Here is an 18,216-nt window from a genome sequence, read left to right as displayed (position 1 = left end):
TGTTAACCCGTAAACGGTCCAAACGTATATATACGTTTTATGTGTCCTACATTTAACATTGCCACAATAAGCCTGAGTCACCTAGACATGTGAGAATGGGTGTGAGCACTCACTGTGCACCATATTAAAATAATTGGGGATGCCTGGGTACCATATGCTCTTTTTTCCTATTAAAAAACAACAATTTTTTTTTCCTCAAAAAAGTTGGGGCAGTACGGTAGTGAACGTATATATACATTTGGACCATTTATGGGTTAAGGAATTTAAAATCTATGTAGACATTGAGGAATTTATTCCTCGACAAGTTTTTAATTGTAATGAAACTGGCCATTTTAGAAAAGAAAGCCTAAGAGAACCTACATCACACAAGAAGAAAAATCATTACCAGGACACAAGCCTATGAAAGACAGGCTGACACTCTTGTTGTGTGGTAACATTAGTGGGAACTGCAAAATTAAACTGTTGCTAGTCTACCACTCTGAAAACCCAAGGGTGTTTATGAAAAACAATGTGATAAAAAATAAACTCAGTGTGATGTGGAAAGCTAATACAGTGGACCCCCGCATAACGATCACCTCCGAATGCGACCAATTATGTAAGTGTATTTATGTAAGTGCGTTTGTACGTGTATGTTTGGGGGTCTGAAATGGACTAATCTACTTCACAATATTTCTTATGGGAACAAATTCGGTCAGTACTGGCACCTGAACATACTTCTGGAGTGAAAAAATATCGTTAACCGGGGGTCCACTGTAGTAAACTTGGATAACGCGGCAGTTTTTGACTGAGTCGATACATGAAGTGTTTGCCCCAGTGTGAAGCAGTATCTTCTGGAGAAAAACTTACCATTAACCCATAAACGGTCCAAGCAGATCTACGTTCACATGTGTAGTTCTACAAAAGTAGATCTATGTTTTTTTTACATATTTTCAAATATAACAAAAAAAAAAGGTAGATCAAAGTTTTTTTACACATTTTCAAATGTAAAAAAACAATAAGATCTACTTTTTTTACATACTATCAAATGTTGAAAAAATGTATATATACGTTTGGACCGTTGACGGGTTAAGGGCACTTCTGGTAATAGACAGTGCCCCTGCTCACCCTCCAGGCTTGAAGGAAAATTTGGTGGATAAATACAGTGTTATTAAAGTAAAGTTCTTACCCCCTAACGTCACTCCTCTTATCCAATCCACGGACCAGCAGGTAATTTCCAGTTTCAAGAAATCGTGCCAGTCCGAGATTTTTGAAGACTTTGAGGCAGAGCCTGTAGTGAAGGATATTGTTTGTCTGGGCCAGTCCATAAGATAAGATAAGATAAGATTTCGTTCGGATTTTTAACCCCGGAGGGTTAGCCACCCAGGATAACCCAAGAAAGTCAGTGTGTCATCGAGGACTGTCTAACTTATTTCCATTGGGGTCCTTAATCTTGTCCCCCAGGATGCGACCCACACCAGTCGACTAACACCCAGGTACCTATTTGCTGCTAGGTGAACAGGACAATAGGTGTAAGGAAACGTGTCGGAATTTCCACCCGCCGGGAATCGAACCCGGGCCCTCCGTGTGTGAAGCGGGAGCTTTAGCCACCAGACCACCAGGCCAATGAGGATGTAGAGGAGTTGGTGGAGGATGACAAGAATGAATTCACTAAAGAAGAACTTCAAGACCTGCACATGGAGCAGCAAGAAGTGATTGAGGAAATTTGTTCTTCAGATGAGGGAAGCAGTAAGGGCAATATTCCTACCACAGATATTATGGAATTGTGTTACCATTGGGGTCAAACACAGAGCCTGGTGGAAAAATGGCATCCTAACATTACTGTTGTCAACAGGAGCATCAACCTCTTCAGTGACGATGTTGTTGATCATTTTAGAAAAAAATTGAAATGTCATCAAAAACAGACAACATTACACAAATAACCTGCACATAGAAGAGAGGAGCTAATGGCAACGTTTCGGTCCAACTTAGACCATTCACAAAGTTACAGTGTGACTTTGTAAATGGTCCAAGTCGGACCGAAACGTCGTCATAAGCTCCTCACTTCTATGTGCAGGTTATTTGTGTATCGTTCCAGTCACGGTATTGTGCCTTTTTTCGTTATCAGACAACATTAGACGGTTTCTTCAGCAACAAAAAAATCAAATGCTAGTGAATCCCTGTCATCTTCAAGTGCTGCTGTACAGAGACAGAAAAGAGAAAAACAACAACAGACGGGCAGTTACCTGATGTTTTTATGGGAGGTGACAACCTTTCCAAACAATAACATCTCTCCACCTTCCTTTTAGGCCATCATCAATCCTCAGTGAAGGTAACGTGCAGTAAATTGATTCAATATTCATACAACTCAGTATTCAAACAGCCTCCTGGAATGGATTAATTTTGAATATCGAAATACCACTGTACTGGTACTTTTTACAGTAATTATTCATTATCATTGTACAAATTCAAATGCAAATTTGTATTTCTTTTTATAGTTAGGCAAAAAAAGAAAAACACTAATATGCAAACTATTCCTAATGTTTAAAAACTACCTAAGAACCAGTCGTAAACTATTACCCCTTAAACTGTCCAAATGTAGATCTATGTTCGCTCACGTAGCACTCTGAACGTAGATCTACATTCAATTTTACATGCTTTCTTATGTAAAAAACAAACACGTAGATGTACGTTTGGAATGCTACGCGAGTGAATGTAGATCTACGCTTGGACAGTTTAAGGGTTAAGTAGTATTTCTTATGGATTGCCTTCAGAGGTAAGAGTTAATTGATTCTGTTTTCCTTCATGAATCGGCCACCTCCCGCTGAGGGTGTCGTGGCGTCAACACAACATGAAGTGGTTGGGTCGTGGCATCAACACTACATTAAGTGGTTGGGTCGTGTTGTCATGGTGTCAACACAACATGAAGTGGTTGGGTCGTGGCATCAACACTACATTAAGTGGTTGGGTCATGTTGTCGTGGCATCAACACAACATGCAGTGATTGGGTCGTGGCATCAACACTACATGAATTGGTTGGGCCATGTTGTCACGGCGTTAACACAGCATTAAGTGGTTGGGTCGTGTTGTCATGGTGTCAACACAACATGAAGTGGTTGGGTAATGTTGTCGTGGCATCAACACAACATGCAGTGATTGGGTCGTGGCATCAACACAACATGAAGTGGTTGAGTCATGTTGTCGTAATAAGTAATGCCGTTAAATGGACGAAATGGGAGCTGCCCCTTACATCTAGGAGAACCTACATTACTGCAAACTAATATTGGTGAAAATAACTTCATTTGATATTCAGCGAAAAAGTTGTTATTGGGAGAAGAAGAAAAATAATCTTAATGTTATTGATAAATGTGATTAATGTAACAGCAGACGAAATATTAAGTAGGAGAATATTTGGCGCAAAGTGACGTTGAAGCTGTAATTATGTTATGAGGGGGAGAGTAAGGTGATTGTTATGAGGGGAAGTAAGGTGATTGTTATGAGGGGGAGAGTAAAGCGATTGTTATGAGGGGAAGTAAGGCGATTGTTATGAGGGAGAGTAAGGCAATTGTTATGAGGGGAAGGTGATTGTTATGAGGGGAAGTAAGGTGATTGTTATGAGGGGAAGTAAGGTGACTGTTATGAGGGAGAGTAAGGTGATTGTTATGAGGGGAAGTAAGGTGATTGTTATGAGGGGAAGTAAGGTGATTGTTATGAGGGGAAGTAAGCTAATTGTTATGAGGGGAAGTAAGGTGATTGTTATGAGGGAGAGTAAGGTGATTGTTATGAGGGAGAGTAAGGCAATTGTTATGAGGGGAAGGTGATTGTTATGAGGGGAAGTAAGGTGATTGTTATGAGGGGGTGTAAGGTGATTGTTATGAGGGAGAGTAAGGTGATTGTTATGAGGGAGAGTAAGGTGATTGTTATGAGGGGAAGTAAGGTGATTGTTATGAGGGAGAGTAAGGTGATTGTTATGAGGGAGAGTAAGGTGATTGTTATGAGGGGAAGTAAGGTGATTGTTATGAGGGAGAGTAAGGTGATTGTTATGAGGGAGAGTAAGGTGATTGTTATGAGGGGAAGTAAGGTGATTGTTATGAGGGGAAGTAAGGTGATTGTTATGAGGGGAAGTAAGGTGATTGTTATGAGGGAGAGTAAGGTGATTGTTATGAGGGAGAGTAAGGTGATTGTTATGAGGGGAAGTAAGGTGATTGTTATGAGGGAGAGTAAGGTGATTGTTATGAGGGAGAGTAAGGTGATTGTTATGAGGGGAAGTAAGGTGATTGTTATGAGGGGAAGTAAGGTGATTGTTATGAGGGGGAGTAAGGTGATTGTTATGAGGGAGAGTAAGGTGATTGTTATGAGGGGGAGAGTAAGGTGATTGTTATGAGGGGAAGTAAGGTGATTGTTATGAGGGGAAGTAAGGTGATTGTTATGAGGGAGAGTAAGGTGATTGTTATGAGGGGGAGAGTAAGGTGATTGTTATGAGGAGAAGTAAGGTGATTGTTATGAGGGGGAGAGTAAGGTGATTGTTATGAGGGGAAGTAAGGTGATTGTTATGAGGGGAAGTAAGGTGATTGTTATGAGGGGGAGAGTAAGGTGATTGTTATGAGGGGAAGTAAGGTGATTGTTATGAGGGGAGAGTAAGGTGATTGTTATGAGGGGAAGTAAGGTGATTGTTATGAGGGGAAGTAAGGTGATTGTTATGAGGGAGAGTAAGGTGATTGTTATGAGGGGGAGAGTAAGGTGATTGTTATGAGGAGAAGTAAGGTGATTGTTATGAGGGGGAGAGTAAGGTGATTGTTATGAGGGGAAGTAAGGTGATTGTTATGAGGGGGAGAGTAAGGTGATTGTTATGAGGGGAAGTAAGGTGATTGTTATGAGGGGAAGTAAGGTGATTGTTATGAGAGGAAGTAAGGTGATTGTTATGAGGGGAAGTAAGGTGATTGTTATGAGGGGAAGTAAGATGATTGTTATGAGGGGAAGTAAGGTGATTGTTATGAGGGGAAGTAAGGTGATTGTTATGAGGGGAAGTAAGGTGGTTGTTATGAGGGGAAGTAAGGTGATTGTTATGAGGGGAAGTAAGATGATTGTTATGAGGGGAAGTAAGGTGGTTGTTATGAGGGGAAGTAAGGTGATTGTTATGAGGGGAAGTAAGGTGATTGTTATGAGGGGAAGTAAGGTGGTTGTTATGAGGGGAAGTAAGGTGGTTGTTATGAGGGGAAGTAAGGTGATTGTTATGAGGGGAAGTAAGGTGGTTGTTATGAGGGGAAGTAAGGTGATTGTTAAGAGGGGAAGTAAGGTGGTTGTTATGAGGGGAAGTAAGGTGATTGTTATGAGGGGAAGTAAGGTGGTTGTTATGAGGGGAAGTAAGGTGGTTGTTATGAGGGGAAGTAAGGTGATTGTTATGAGGGGAAGTAAGGTGGTTGTTATGAGGGGAAGTAAGGTGGTTGTTATGAGGGGAAGTAAGGTGATTGTTATGAGGGGAAGTAAGATGATTGTTATGAGGGGAAGTAAGGTGATTGTTATGAGGGAAGGTAAGGCGATTGTTATGAGGGGAAGTAAGGCGATTGTTATGAGGGGAAGTAAGGTGGTTGTTATGAGGGGAAGTAAGGCGATTGTTATGAGGGGAAGTAAGGTGATTGTTATGAGGGGAAGTAAGGTGATTGTTATGAGGGGAAGTAAGGTGATTGTTATGAGGGGAAGTAAGGCGATTGTTATGAGGGGAAGTAAGGTGATTGTTATGAGGGGGAGAGTAAGGTGATTGTTATGAGGGGAAGTAAGGTGATTGTTATGAGGGGAAGTAAGGCGATTGTTATGAGGGAAAGTAAGGTGATTGTTATAAGGGGAAGTAAGGTGATTGTTATGAGGGGAAGTAAGGTGATTGTTATGAGGGGAAGTAAGGTGGTTGTTATGAGGGGAGAGTAAGGCGATTGTTATGAGGGGAAGTAAGGTGATTGTTATGAGGGGAAGTAAGGTGATTGTTATGAGGGGAAGTAAGGTGATTGTTATGAGGGGAAGTAAGGCGATTGTTATGAGGGGGGATAGTAAAGCGATTGTTATGAGGGGAAGTACGGTGATTGTTATGAGGGGAAGTAAGGTGATTGTTATGAGGGGAAGTAAGGTGATTGTTATGAGGGAGAGTAAGGTGATTGTTATGAGGGAGAGTAAGGTGATTGTTATGAGGGGAAGTAAGGTGATTGTTATGAGGGGAAGTAAGGTGATTGTTATGAGGGGGAGTAAGGTGATTGTTATGAGGGAGAGTAAGGTGATTGTTATGAGGGGGAGAGTAAGGTGATTGTTATGAGGGGAAGTAAGGTGATTGTTATGAGGGGAAGTAAGGTGATTGTTATGAGGGAGAGTAAGGTGATTGTTATGAGGGGGAGAGTAAGGTGATTGTTATGAGGAGAAGTAAGGTGATTGTTATGAGGGGGAGAGTAAGGTGATTGTTATGAGGGGAAGTAAGGTGATTGTTATGAGGGGAAGTAAGGTGATTGTTATGAGGGGGAGAGTAAGGTGATTGTTATGAGGGGAAGTAAGGTGATTGTTATGAGGGGGAGAGTAAGGTGATTGTTATGAGGGGAAGTAAGGTGATTGTTATGAGGGGAAGTAAGGTGATTGTTATGAGGGAGAGTAAGGTGATTGTTATGAGGGGGAGAGTAAGGTGATTGTTATGAGGAGAAGTAAGGTGATTGTTATGAGGGGGAGAGTAAGGTGATTGTTATGAGGGGAAGTAAGGTGATTGTTATGAGGGGGAGAGTAAGGTGATTGTTATGAGGGGAAGTAAGGTGATTGTTATGAGGGGAAGTAAGGTGATTGTTATGAGAGGAAGTAAGGTGATTGTTATGAGGGGAAGTAAGGTGATTGTTATGAGGGGAAGTAAGATGATTGTTATGAGGGGAAGTAAGGTGATTGTTATGAGGGGAAGTAAGGTGATTGTTATGAGGGGAAGTAAGGTGGTTGTTATGAGGGGAAGTAAGGTGATTGTTATGAGGGGAAGTAAGATGATTGTTATGAGGGGAAGTAAGGTGGTTGTTATGAGGGGAAGTAAGGTGATTGTTATGAGGGGAAGTAAGGTGATTGTTATGAGGGGAAGTAAGGTGGTTGTTATGAGGGGAAGTAAGGTGGTTGTTATGAGGGGAAGTAAGGTGATTGTTATGAGGGGAAGTAAGGTGGTTGTTATGAGGGGAAGTAAGGTGATTGTTATGAGGGGAAGTAAGGTGGTTGTTATGAGGGGAAGTAAGGTGATTGTTATGAGGGGAAGTAAGGTGGTTGTTATGAGGGGAAGTAAGGTGGTTGTTATGAGGGGAAGTAAGGTGATTGTTATGAGGGGAAGTAAGGTGGTTGTTATGAGGGGAAGTAAGGTGGTTGTTATGAGGGGAAGTAAGGTGATTGTTATGAGGGGAAGTAAGATGATTGTTATGAGGGGAAGTAAGGTGATTGTTATGAGGGAAGGTAAGGCGATTGTTATGAGGGGAAGTAAGGCGATTGTTATGAGGGGAAGTAAGGTGGTTGTTATGAGGGGAAGTAAGGCGATTGTTATGAGGGGAAGTAAGGTGATTGTTATGAGGGGAAGTAAGGTGATTGTTATGAGGGGAAGTAAGGTGATTGTTATGAGGGGAAGTAAGGCGATTGTTATGAGGGGAAGTAAGGTGATTGTTATGAGGGGGAGAGTAAGGTGATTGTTATGAGGGGAAGTAAGGTGATTGTTATGAGGGGAAGTAAGGCGATTGTTATGAGGGAAAGTAAGGTGATTGTTATAAGGGGAAGTAAGGTGATTGTTATGAGGGGAAGTAAGGTGATTGTTATGAGGGGAAGTAAGGTGGTTGTTATGAGGGGAGAGTAAGGCGATTGTTATGAGGGGAAGTAAGGTGATTGTTATGAGGGGAAGTAAGGTGATTGTTATGAGGGGAAGTAAGGTGATTGTTATGAGGGGAAGTAAGGCGATTGTTATGAGGGGGGATAGTAAAGCGATTGTTATGAGGGGAAGTACGGTGATTGTTATGAGGGGAAGTAAGGTGATTGTTATGAGGGGAAGTAAGGCGATTGTTATGAGGGGGGATAGTAAAGCGATTGTTATGAGGGGAAGTAAGGCGATTGTTATGAGGGGAAGTAAGGTGATTGTTATGAGGGGAAGTAAGGTGATTGTTATGAGGGGGAGAGTAAGGTGATTGTTATGAGGGGAAGTAAGGTGATTGTTATGAGGGGAAGTAAGGCGATTGTTATGAGGGAAAGTAAGGTGATTGTTATGAGGGGAAGTAAGGTGATTGTTATGAGGGGAAGTAAGGTGATTGTTATGAGGGGAAGTAAGGTGATTGGTATGAGGGGAAGTAAGGCAATTGTTATGAGGGGAAGTAAGGTGATTGTTATGAGGGGAAGTAAGGTGATTGTTATGAGGGGAAGTAAGGTGATTGTTATGAGGGGGAGAGTAAGGTGATTGTTATGAGGGGAAGTAAGGCGATTGTTATGAGGGGGAGAGTAAAGCGATTGTTATGAGGGGAAGTAAGGCGATTGTTATGAGGGGAAGTAAGGCGATTGTTATGAGGGGAAGTAAGGCGATTGTTATGAGGGGAAGTAAGGTGATTGTTATGAGGGGAAGAGTAAGGTGATTGTTATGAGGGGAAGTAAGGTGATTGTTATGAGGGAAAGTAAGGTGATTGTTATGAGGGGAAGTAAGGTGATTGTTATGAGGGAAAGTAAGGTGATTGTTATGAGGGGAAGTAAGGCGATTGTTATGAGGGAAAGTAAGGTGATTGTTATGAGGGGAATTAAGGTGATTGTTATGAGGGGAAGTAAGGTGATTGTTATGAGGGGAAGTAAGGTGATTGTTATGAGGGGGAGAGTAAGGCGATTGTTATGAGGGGAAGTAAGGCGATTGTTATGAGGGGAATAAGGTGATTGTTATTAGGGGAAGTAAGGTGATTGTTATGAGGGGAAGAGTAAGGTGATTGTTATGAGGGGAAGTAAGGTGATTGTTATGAGGGGAAGTAAGGCGATTGTTATGAGGGAAAGTAAGGTGATTGTTATGAGGGGAAGTAAGGTGATTGTTATGAGGGGAAGTAAGGTGATTGTTATGAGGGGAAGTAAGGTGATTGGTATGAGGGGAAGTAAGGCGATTGTTATGAGGGGAAGTAAGGTGATTGTTATGAGTGGAAGTAAGGAGATTGTTATGAGGGGAAGTAAGGTGATTGTTATGAGGGGGAGAGTAAGGTGATTGTTATGAGGGGAAGTAAGGCGATTGTTATGAGGGGGAGAGTAAAGCGATTGTTATGAGGGGAAGTAAGGCGATTGTTATGAGGGGAAGTAAGGCGATTGTTATGAGGGGAAGTAAGGTGATTGTTATGAGGGGAAGAGTAAGGTGATTGTTATGAGGGGAAGTAAGGTGATTGTTATGAGGGGAAGTAAGGTGATTGTAATGAGGGGAAGTAAGGTGAGTGTTATGAGGGGAAGTAAGGTGATTGTTATGAGGGGAAGTAAGGTGATTGTTATGAGGGGGAGAGTAAGGTGATTGTTATGAGGGGAAGTAAGGTGATTGTTATGAGGGGGAGAGTAAAGCGATTGTTATGAGGGGAAGTAAGGCGATTGTTATGAGGGGGAGAGTAAGGTGATTGTTATGAGGGGAAGTAAGGTGATTGTTATGAGGGGAAGTAAGGTGATTGTTATGAGGGGGAGAGTAAGGTGATTGTTATGAGGGGAAGTAAGGCGATTGTTATGAGGGGGAGAGTAAAGCGATTGTTATGAGGGGAAGTAAGGCGATTGTTATGAGGGGAAGTAAGGTGATTGTTGTGAGGGGAAGTAAGGTTATTGTTATGAGGGGAAGAGTAAGGTGATTGTTATGAGGGGAAGTAAGGTGATTGTTATGAGGGGAAGTAAGGCGATTGTTATGAGGGAAAGTAAGGTGATTGTTATGAGGGGAAGTAAGGTGATTGTTATGAGGGGAAGTAAGGTGAGTGTTATGAGGGGAAGTAAGGTGATTGTTATGAGGGGGAGAGTAAGGTGATTGTTATGAGGGAAAGTAAGGTGATTGTTATGAGGGGGAGAGTAAAGCGATTGTTATGAGGGGAAGTAAGGCGATTGTTATGAGGGGGAGAGTAAGGTGATTGTTATGAGGGGAAGTAAGGCGATTGTTATGAGGGGAAGTAAGGTGATTGTTATGAGGGAAAGTAAGGTGATTGTTATGAGGGGAAGTAAGGTGATTGTTATGAGGGAAAGTAAGGTGAATGTTATGGGGGGAAGTAAGGCGATTGTTATGAGGGGGAGTAAAGTAATTGTTATGAGGGAGAGTAAGGTAATGCCTCATGCCTGGGAGAACCAGTGTTGCAGCAACACAGGTGTTCCGAAGAACTCATTAGTCAAAAATATCGTAAATTTAGTATGAGTAATGAGTAATATGATGAATGTAAAAGTGAATAAGTAGATGACTAACATCACTAAATAAATACAGAAATAATTACTGTAATTAATTACCAGAAGCATGACACACTTGGGTATTTAGTAAACATAATGGCCGTGGGGTAATTTGGTTAAGCACATATGACTGCTGAATGTGTATCACTGTTGCACCTTTGGAATGTCAGAATATCATGAGTCGAACCATTGTAATGTGAGGAGCACCACTGTAAGTTGATAGAGGTAAAAATAAAATACAGTGGTACCTTGGGACACGAACAGCTCAAAACTCGAATAATTATGTAAGTGGTTTTGTAAGCGTATTTTTGGGGGTCTAAAACACTATAATGTAATTTGCGTTATTCCTTATGGGAACAAATTTGTTTGGTATCGGCACTCAAACAGCCTTCTGGTACGAAGTTCATAACTCGAGGTACCACTGTATTTCATACAAAATGAAGATGGGCTGTTTAACTTTTGGTAGATAAAATTGACATTAGACATTTCTGCTGCCCTACAGAAAATGAGAGACATGACATCTCAAATGAAGACACGAGTCACATGAACATTGAAACATTGGACAATGACCAGACCATAGTGGAGGAGAGCGAGCCGGTCCTCAGACTTCCCGGAGGAGACAGCTATCACCAACACCATGGCAGCAAGCAGTTCCAACTTTTTCCTGTGCGGCAGCCAACCCCACACCAGAGGCAGCCGCCCACCATCAATAATGAAACTACAGCGAGGTCACGCTGCTGGTGCGATAAAAGGTAACTCATTATTTATGTAGTGATGACTTCTGTAGTGATTACTGTTGTGTAGTGAGTGAGGTGTAGTGATGATTTCTGTAGTGATTACTGTTGTGTAGTGAGTGAGGTGTTGTGATGACTTCTGTAGTGATTACCGTTGTGTAGTGATGATTGTGTGGTTAAGTTTGTGGAGGTGATATTTCTGAAAGTTAAAATTTAAGTGTTATTTGAGCACTTTTGACTTCCTACAGATAAACTGTCTAGTACTAAAATCTGTTCCACTCAGTAAGATTAGGTCCATTAGGGTGTGGCTAGTAACTGGATGGGAGACCAGATAGTGACACCCTTACCTTGACTAGGGAGTCGCTTAGTACTAAAATCTGTTCCACTCAGTAAGATTAGGTCCATTAGGGTGTGGCTAGTAACTGGATGGGAGACCAGATAGTGACACCCTTACCTTGACTAGGGAGTCGCTTAAGAAGACGATAAAAATTACTGTATACACTTGATTGAGTGGGCATCAGTTTAATGGCCTTCCACTGGGTCAGTTTAATGGCCTTCCACTGGGTCAGTTTAATGGCCTTCCACTGGGTCAGTTTAATGGCCTTCCACTGGGTCAGTTTAATGGCCTTCCACTGGGTCAGTTTAATGGCCTTCCACTGGGTCAGTTTAATGGCCTTCCACTGGGTCAGTTTAATGGCCTTCCAATGGGTCAGTTTAATGGCCTTCCACTGGGTCAGTTTAATGGCCTTCTACTGGGTCAGTTTAATGGCCTTCCACTGGGTCAGTTTAATGGCCTTCCACTGGGCCAGTTTAATAGCCTTCCACTGGGTCAGTTTAATGGCCTTCCACTGGGCCAGTTTAATGGCTATCTACTGGGCCAGTTTAATGGCTTTCCACTTTGTCAGTTTAATAGCCATCCACTAGGCCAGTTTAATGGCCTTCCACTGGGCCAGTTTAATAGCCATCCACTAGGCCAGTTTAATGGCCTTCCACTGGGCCAGTTTAATAGCCATCCACTAGGTCAGTTTAATGGCCTTCCACTGGGCCAGTTTAATGGCCTTCCACTGGGCCAGTTTAATGGCCTTCCACTGGGCCAGTTTAATGGCCTTCCACTGGGTCAGTTTAATGGCCTTCCACTGGGTCAGTTTAATGGCCTTCCACTGGGTCAGTTTAATGGCCTTCCACTGGGTCAGTTTAATGGCCTTCCACTGGGTCAGTTTAATGGCCTTCCACTGGGTCAGTTTAATGGCCTTCCACTGGGTCAGTTTAATGGCCTTCCACTGGGTCAGTTTAATGGCCTTCCACTGGGTCAGTTTAATGGCCTTCCACTGGGTCAGTTTAATGGCCTTCCACTGGGTCAGTTTAATGGCCTTCCACTGGGCCAGTTTAATAGCCTTCCACTGGGTCAGTTTAATGGCCTTCCACTGGGCCAGTTTAATAGCCTTCCACTGGGTCAGTTTAATGGCCTTCCACTGGGCCAGTTTAATGGCCTTCCACTGGGCCAGTTTAATAGCCTTCCACTGGGCCAGTTTAATAGCCTTCCACTGGGCCAGTTTAATGGCCTTCCACTGGGTCAGTTTAATGGCCTTCCACTGGGCCAGTTTAATGGCCTTCCACTGGGCCAGTTTAATGGCCTTCCACTGGGCCAGTTTAATAGCCTTCCACTGGGCCAGTTTAATAGCCTTCCACTGGGCCAGTTTAATGGCCTTCCACTGGGTCAGTTTAATGGCCTTCCACTGGGTCAGTTTAATGGCCTTCCACTGGGCCAGTTGATTTGGAAGCAAAATTTGTTAGTTCCTCAGTTGTCCATTATTGTTATGATCACAGCAGAACAATCACAATCACCATCCATCACAATCACCATCCATCACAATCACCATCCATCACAATCACCATCCATCACAATCACCATCCATCACAATCACCATCCATCACAATCACCATCCATCACAATCACCATCCATCACAATCACCATCCATCACAATCACCATCCATCACAATCACCATCCATCACAATCACCATCCATCACAATCACCATCCATCACAATCACCATCCATCACAATCACCATCCATCACAATCACCATCCATCACAATCACCATCCATCACAATCACCATCCATCACAATCACCATCCATCACAATCACCATCCATCACAATCACCATCCATCACAATCACCATCCATCACAATCACCAATACTGGCCCAACTTCGTTATAGCTTTGATGAGTTTCGAGAGTTTTTCTACTCTTAGAGCCCGGCCATGGGCCAGGCTCCTCTGGTGCTGGCCTGGTCAACCAGGATGTTGCTGCTGCTGGCCTGCTAACCCATAAATACATTAAATAGATCATTTACCATCTGAAATAGGATTGTGTTGCAAATTTTGTGTTGGGTAAATTTTAATTATTCCTCAGAATACAGTAATGTATTGCTTGATAAAGGAAAACAGTCATTCCTGGTGTTTTATTACACAAACAAATGGTATTCCTGGTGTATCGATTGTGGTCCTCAATCTTGTCCCCCAGGATGCCACCCACACCAGTCAACTAACACCCAGGTACCTACTTGCTGCTAGGTGAACAGGACAACAGGTGTAAGGGAACGCGTTGAAATTTTTCTGCCCCACCAGGAATTGAACCCGGGCCCTCCATGTGTGAAGCGAGATCTTTGCCGGCCGGCCATTATTGGCATTTGTTTTGTTTTTTTTTACAGTTGTCTTATTCATAATTTAGCCAAAATTTGAGGAATGTCAGAAAATGGCTCAACCACATTGAGTCACTGAAAAATGCATTAAAATAATGTTTTAGCACATTTTTCTATACTTTTCAATATTTTGAATATTTAAAAAATCATATTATGATTTTGTGAATTATTATTATTGTTATTAATTGGCAATCACACTTCAGTTTTCGATTAGAAATCAAGCAAGCGGAACGACAGAGAAAGCGGGAAGAGCGGCTGAAGTTGCGGCAGGAACGACAGCGAGTGAAGCTGGAGCGACGACTGTTGAAGGAGAAGAAGAAGATGAGGAAGTTGAAAAATAATTTAGCACAGTGTAATTACACAATGCTTAATTGTTACACCCACGACAACGATCACTGGCGTACACCGCCCCTCTGGCATGGTGAGTTGATCCTTGTACACATGCACAGGTATGGCAGTGTTACCTTCAAGGGTAATCTGTCTTTTATGTTAGTTACCCTTCAAGGTTAACTTGTCTTGTATGGTAGAGTTACCCTTCAAGGGTAACCTGTCTTGTGTGTTAGTTACAGTGGCGGCTCGTAGCGCTAGTAATACCTATACTATCATACCGCATCAAACTTCTATTCTTAATCATTTTTTATCTCGTTTCAACCAAAAAATTAAAAATTCGCTTATAAATACATTGAAAACAACATACAGCAGATTTTTCCTGTAATATATTTTTCAATTGCAAGTTACAATATTTTAGCGTAAGGTTGAAGTCATACATCTGGCAGTGAGCATCTGGGGAAACTGCAGCTCTGCAGCTCCTATGACGAGCCGCCACTGGTTAGTTACCCTTCAAGGGTAATCTGTCTTGATGTAAGTGTATACTTGTTGATCAAAGGAATTTGAGTACTCTTCCCTGGATCACTCCTCATTACCTCTCCCCACTTACAAGAAAAAAAAATAGAGGGATCATTTTTCCCCACTTGATGCTCATGGCATTTATGGGCTAACTACATCCCCATTAATATAAAACATATTTTGAGTGACTTATTTCAAATATGTATCTTAATAGTAAAAGTTATACAGATCCTCCCTGACTTCTGGATACTTCTTTTGTTACGTGTTGGTTATGGGTGTTGAATTTCAGGTTGCTATCTATATGCAGGCCTAGGAATTTGGCCTCATTATGTTTAGCAATAAGAGTGTTGTCAGCCATAATGTTCAACTGGGAAACACCTGTTCTGTTCCCAGACATAATGTAGAAGATTTTATCAATAATAAGCGTAAGTTTATTAGCAGTCATCCAGGTTGATATTTTTACTAGCTCCTCGTTAACAATGGTGTTGAGTGAGGTAAGATTAGGGTGGGAAATGACATAAGTCGTGTTGTCAGCAAAGAGAATAGGTTTAAGGTTTTGTGATACATTAGGAAGATTATTGATGTTTAAGAGGAAGAGCAGGGGACCAAGGACACTTACCTGAGGCACTCCAGTATCAAGTGGTCTTGTTGATGAGGTTGTGTCCTTAATAGAGATGTATTGGTACCTGTTAGTAAAGTAGGATTTGAAATATGTAAGTGCATGGCCTCTTATACCATAATGATCAAGTTTGTGGAGTAGGATGTCGTGGTCTACTGTGTCAAAAGCTTTCCTTAGGTCAATAAAGAATCCTAATGGATATTCATTTTTTTAAGTGCTGTGTAAAGCAGATCTAGCATTTTTACAATTACAACATTTGTGTTTTTATTTTTATTTTATTTTTTTATTTTTCCTGAAGCCAAATTGCCAGGGGTTGAGGATGCTTTATACTGTTTTAAAGGAATATAATCTCTTGCACACAAGTTTCTCGAAGACTTTGGATAGCAGTGGTAAGTTTGATATTGCCTGTTGTTGTTTACATGTGTGGGGGTCACCACGTTTGTGTATTGGTGTAACCCTTGCTGTCTTGAGTGGTGTCGGAAAAGTGCTGGTTTCTAGTGATTTGTTAAAAAATAATGAAATAGCAGGTGAAAGAACATGAACCGCTCGTTTATACAATAGTGGCGGGACTTAAGCCAGATTTCCTGATTTATTTTTAAGAGACTTAATAATCGTGATGACTTCTGTGGGCTCGGGTGGTGCAAGACAGAAGGAGATTGGGAAAATCCCATCTAAGTAATCACTTGCTCGGGCACTGGTACCTGGGATTTTGCTGGCGAGATTTGATCGTATGGTTGAGAAGAAGTCATTTGTCTTGTTAACTGTATCAGTAGGCTATAATTGTGTTTCATTAGGTTTAGTTAGGACAATCTCCCTAGTTTTTTAAGTTTGTGGATTCCCAGAATCTGAGAGAGTCTTCCAGGTCTTTTTTATATCTCCTCTTGTATCGGTGAATCTAATGGAGTAGTACAATTGCTTAGATTTTCTTTTTGGTTTAGTGGGCACTGATGCATAATGTTTAATATCTTTGTGTATTAAGCCCTGTCTATATTGCTTTTCATATTTATGTTTCTTATCAATGGTTCTTAGTATGCTGTTAATTAGCCATGAGCAACCTAGCCGTTTATTCATAATCTGTTTAGTTTTTATGGGACAGAGTTTGTTACATAGTCCAAGTAATTTGTTAAGAAATATGTCTATACAATCACCGATAGCATTCGCATTGGGGAATTCTGCATGCCAGTCAACCGTACCTAGCTCTGTTGTGAAGTTACTTATTGAGGCCTCATCATGGAGTCTAAAAGAGACCTTGTTGTATTCAAGTGGTTGTTTACCAATGTTAAGAGGAAGGTAAGGTAGTGGTCAGTAGTGCCGTCTGTGATTATCCCTGACTTAAGGGGAGCTAGTATATTAGTCCATATATGGTCATGGTTGACTTGTTTTAGTTAGCCTGGTTGGTTTTGTTATAACTGGTATTAGTGTATTCATATTGTTGATGAAATCAGTTACTGGCTGGTCACCTGTTAAGCCAAAGTTGATGTCGAAGTCTCCGGCTAGGAGGTGGCGGCGCTTGTTCATTTGGTTATTTGTTATTAGTGTCTTTAGTTTATCGCTAAAATTTGGGATGTTTATATGAGGCATTCGGTAAATTGCACTGATTGTTATTGGAGTCATATGGTTTTATACAGTAAAATTTGTAAAAATGTATTCTCCATATTCATCATTACAACAAGTGGTGTTACAACATGATAGTTCATTAGAGTAATAGATGGCGGTACCACCCCCGGCTATAGTAGTATGTCATTGATGTCGGATATGGTCTATATACCTTGTATACTTGTACTTGTAGGTATGCATTATTATTATGTGATATATGGTTTTGAAAACCGACAAGTTGAAGATTGAGACACTTATGTAGCATATGGGAAGCTTTATTGAGAAAACGTTTCCTAAATAAAGATTCCCGTATGTTGCAAAAGTGTCTCAGTCTTCAACTTGTTGGTTTTCAAAACCATTTATCACATCTGTCAGACACTGCAACATGATGGGATCATGATACAAGAAATTCTTCAATACTTGACCAACCTTTGGACGAAGACCTACTTACACTAGTGGATGGTCCCACTGTGATCCTGCCTCCTCCTGCTTCCACTCACCTGACTACAGTACATAAGCCACTTCTAAGGCCATATGCTGCACTTTCTACAAGACTGATGGACTGAACACATTGATTCCAGGCTGAGGGACTGATTATCTCAAACTCCTCCTCTCATAGCCCATTTCTACTTTGTATTGGACTGATGAAGACACTGTGTGGCGAAACGTTTCCTTAATAAAGATTCGTATATGTTGCATAAGTGTCTCAATCTTCAACGTATTATTATTATTATATTATCATTACTGTTTGTAAAAATATATTTTTCAGATGGGAAGTTCTGCTTCTGTATGAACGCTGCCAACAACACGTACTGGTGTGTGCGCACTATCAACGAGACTCACAACTTCCTCTACTGTGAGTTTGTCACCGGCCTCGTCACTTACTACGACCTCAACATTGGTACGTTGTTGCTCCTATGGCACATTACTCGTGGCCTATTGGCTAAAGCTCTTATTTCACATGATGAGTGTCCGGGTTTGATTCCTGGCAAGGGTAGAAACATTGAGCGTGTTTCTTTACACCGGTTGCCTATGTTCACCCATCAGTACAGTGGGTACCTGGGTGTTAGTGGACTGGTGTGGGTTGCATCCTGGGACAAAATTAACCTAATTTGCCTGAAATGCTCTGTATAACAAGCAGCTTTCTATACAGTAGTATATCAATGATGTCAGCTAGGCCTATATATCTTGTACATGTACTCATAGAAATAAAGATACATGATATTATAGAAATGGTGAGGTAGGCCTACAGGCCAATACTAGGCAGGTCCTTTTAAAATCCAACTTCTCCCAGCTATATATTTGCCTAACTTATACCCAGAGCTAAGTACGTATTTCC

General features: G+C 41.5%; 1 protein-coding gene across 1 annotated transcript in view; it reads left to right on the top strand.

Moving 5' to 3' along the window:
• The window catches only part of LOC128697134 (trichohyalin), a 130,186-nt gene that overhangs the window by 76,305 nt on the left and 35,665 nt on the right, over positions 1 to 18,216 (top strand). The window contains exons 6-8 of the mRNA XM_070104231.1: positions 10,880 to 11,129; positions 14,020 to 14,237; positions 17,647 to 17,778. Of these exons, the coding sequence (XP_069960332.1) occupies positions 10,880 to 11,129; positions 14,020 to 14,237; positions 17,647 to 17,778 (600 nt within the window). The remainder of the gene's footprint in view (positions 1 to 10,879; positions 11,130 to 14,019; positions 14,238 to 17,646; positions 17,779 to 18,216) is intronic.

The sequence above is a fragment of the Cherax quadricarinatus genome, chromosome 89 (assembly GCF_038502225.1).
Source record: "Cherax quadricarinatus isolate ZL_2023a chromosome 89, ASM3850222v1, whole genome shotgun sequence".
Classification (NCBI taxonomy): Eukaryota; Metazoa; Arthropoda; class Malacostraca; order Decapoda; family Parastacidae; genus Cherax; species Cherax quadricarinatus.
Note: the sequence above shows the minus strand (reverse complement) of the source record. Positions and strands in the feature narration are given on the sequence as shown.